The 2,610-nt window shown below is 39.4% G+C and overlaps 1 protein-coding gene across 1 annotated transcript; it reads left to right on the forward strand.

Annotated features, from left to right (window-relative positions):
* Positions 1 to 1,001: 1,001 nt before the first annotated feature.
* Positions 1,002 to 2,104, forward strand: LOC103522520 (the record flags this gene model as incomplete). Its single annotated transcript, XM_008487625.1, has 3 exons — positions 1,002 to 1,148; positions 1,273 to 1,413; positions 1,889 to 2,104. Coding segments are annotated over 3 exons (504 nt in total), but the record flags the coding sequence as incomplete, so codon positions are not given.
* Between the last annotated feature and the right edge of the window lie 506 nt (positions 2,105 to 2,610).

Below are 2,610 nucleotides of genomic sequence, written 5' to 3' on the forward strand. Positions count from 1 at the left end.
ATTTTATAATAAATATTAATAATAATAATATTATTAATAATAACAATAATAATAATAAAAAAAATAGTGTTTTTTGCTTTTAGTCGGGATAAAACACGGTTAACCCAAAGGTAACGCGCTTGCTTGCCATGCAGAAGGTACCTATTTCGACTGCGGATACATACTTCAAGGGGTTACTTTCTGGTGTTCTCGTGTTGACCCAGTATCTAAATGGGAAGTACCTATTGTGTCTCTTCTCGCCCATCTGATGAGGAGCATATTTTTTTTCCTACTTTCTACGGACCCTGAACATGGTTTGAAATGCGATAGCTTAGTAGGAAATTTGATATTTGAGTACAAGGATTTAGAATTACCACTTTTGCTTATGCCAGTCACACACTATCAGGTAGACTTGACGACAGGTAAATATTTTGTTTATTGGAAAATTCCCCCATTTTTTTTCCTGCTCGGTTTTCAGTAACGAACAAGAAAATGAAGAAGAACCTCCTCCTGAAAACGAAGCTGGTGAAGAGCGCGGTTCTCAACTTGACTTCTCTGACAGTGTGTGTGGTCATCAGGTATTAGGTAGACCTGACAGATGGACTTTTTGAGCCGTACCTGTCAGGTCTCCCTGATAGTGTGTGTGCTCATCAGGTATTAGGTAGACCTGACAGACGGACTTTTTGAGCCGTACCTGTCAGGTCTACCTGATAGTGTGTGTGTGCTCATCAGGTATCAGGTAGACCTGACAGACGGACCTTTTGAGCCGTACCTGTCAGGTCTACCTGACAGTGAGTGGCCGGCCTCATGCTATTTTATCATAATTATTATTATTAGTATTACTATTATCATTATTATTATTAGTATTATTATTATTAGTATTATATATTATCATCATTATTATTATTATTAGTTTTATCATTTTTAGTCGACAAGTGGCGACAGTCTCTCACTAGGTAAATATTTTGTTCATTGGAAAATTCCCCCATTTTTTTTTTTACTTTTTCCTGCTCGGTTTTCAGTAACGAACAAGAAAATGAAGAAGAACCTCCTCCTGAAAACGAAGCTGGTAAAGAGCGCGGTTCTCAACTTGACTTCTAACTCGGAGGACGGGATCGAGACCCCACAGGGACGACTGAGGAAAAGTGCCTTCAAACCTAATGAGCTAGGTAGGTATTTTTTTTTTTGAACAGGTTCATTATTTCCAAGTAATGATGAAGAAAAATCAGAAAATCCGGAATTCCATCATTAGTAATGACATTACTAATGATTATATATATCGTCGGTTTTCAGTAACGAACAAGAAAATGAAGAAGAACCTCCTCCTGAAAACGAAGCTGGTAAAGAGCGCGGTTCTCAACTTGACTTCTAACTCGGAGGACGGGATCGAGACCCCACAGGGACGACTGAGGAAAAGTGCCTTCAAACCTAATTGTAAGAAACTTTTTAATTTTATTTATTTTTTTTAAGAGGTTTGACAGAGGGAACTGTAACTGCTATGGTCTTATCGTCCCGAAATCGAAGAGAGAAGAAAGACATTTTTTTTTTTTTTAAGAGGTTTGACAGAGGGAACTGTAACTGCTATGGTCTTATCGTCCCGAAATCGAAGAGAGAAGAAAGACAGGATAGGAGAAAGCCAGCCGTTCCGAGAACGAACATTATCCCATCAGGATAAAATCTCAACATGACATCATGGATGGAAATCAGATATTATTATTTGTTTTGTTACCAACCTCAGTGGTGCAGTTGTTAACGCGTTGGACTTTGGATCTGGAGGTTGGTGGTTCGAGTCCAAGTCAAGTCATAAAATTTAGCGTAGTGTATTAAGCGGGGAACGACATTTGTGACAAGCATTTAAATATGCTTAACACAATTAAAAAAAAATATTATTATTTGTTCTCAATTTCAGCTCCTCTGGTCGTCGCTCACAGGGCGAACCGGCGTAAAGTCTCTCTGGACTCGGTACGCTCTTCCGTTTCCGAATCCAACGTCAAATCCCCGCTTCGTCCCGTTATAGCCGAGTCGGTCATATTTCGCCGCCACTCGTCGGACAGCTCGTGCTCGTCGGAAGAAGAGGAGGGAGAGGAGAGGAGAACGTCGAAAGATGAAGAAGCAGTTTCGGAAGGTAAGTCTTGAGGCCCGTTCCCACTTTTCGCTTTGTTCACAAAAAAAAAAAAAAAAAAAATAAAAAAAAAATAAAAAAAAAATCGTGTTTTCGGGGGGGAAAACAAAAAAAAAAAAAAATAATAATAATAATATAATAAATAAAAATCGTGTCTTGCGTAGTGGAAATACTCTCATTTAAATTACATTGCCTACCTACAAGACCATTTGGTGTCGTTCGAAAAAAAATGGTGTCGTCCGTAGTGGGAACACTCTCATTTAAATTACATTGCCTACAAGGACATTTGGGTGGAATCGGATGAAAATCACGACAAGTGGGAATAGCCCTTCTATTTTCGCCCGGGATCAACTTTTCATTGCTGGCTTCCAGGGCAGGGCAATTGTTTAGGTGTGTGGAGTTAATGACTAGTCCAAAGTAGACTAGTCCAAATGTCATGTGTCAATAGGGAAGGTTGAGTGCGAAGGGCATCCCACTCGGAAAAGTTTGTTTAGCCAAAACCAGTTGGC

The sequence above is a fragment of the Diaphorina citri genome, unplaced genomic scaffold (genome assembly GCF_000475195.1).
Source record: "Diaphorina citri unplaced genomic scaffold, Diaci psyllid genome assembly version 1.1 scaffold9004, whole genome shotgun sequence".
NCBI classification, from domain to species: Eukaryota; Metazoa; Arthropoda; class Insecta; order Hemiptera; family Psyllidae; genus Diaphorina; species Diaphorina citri.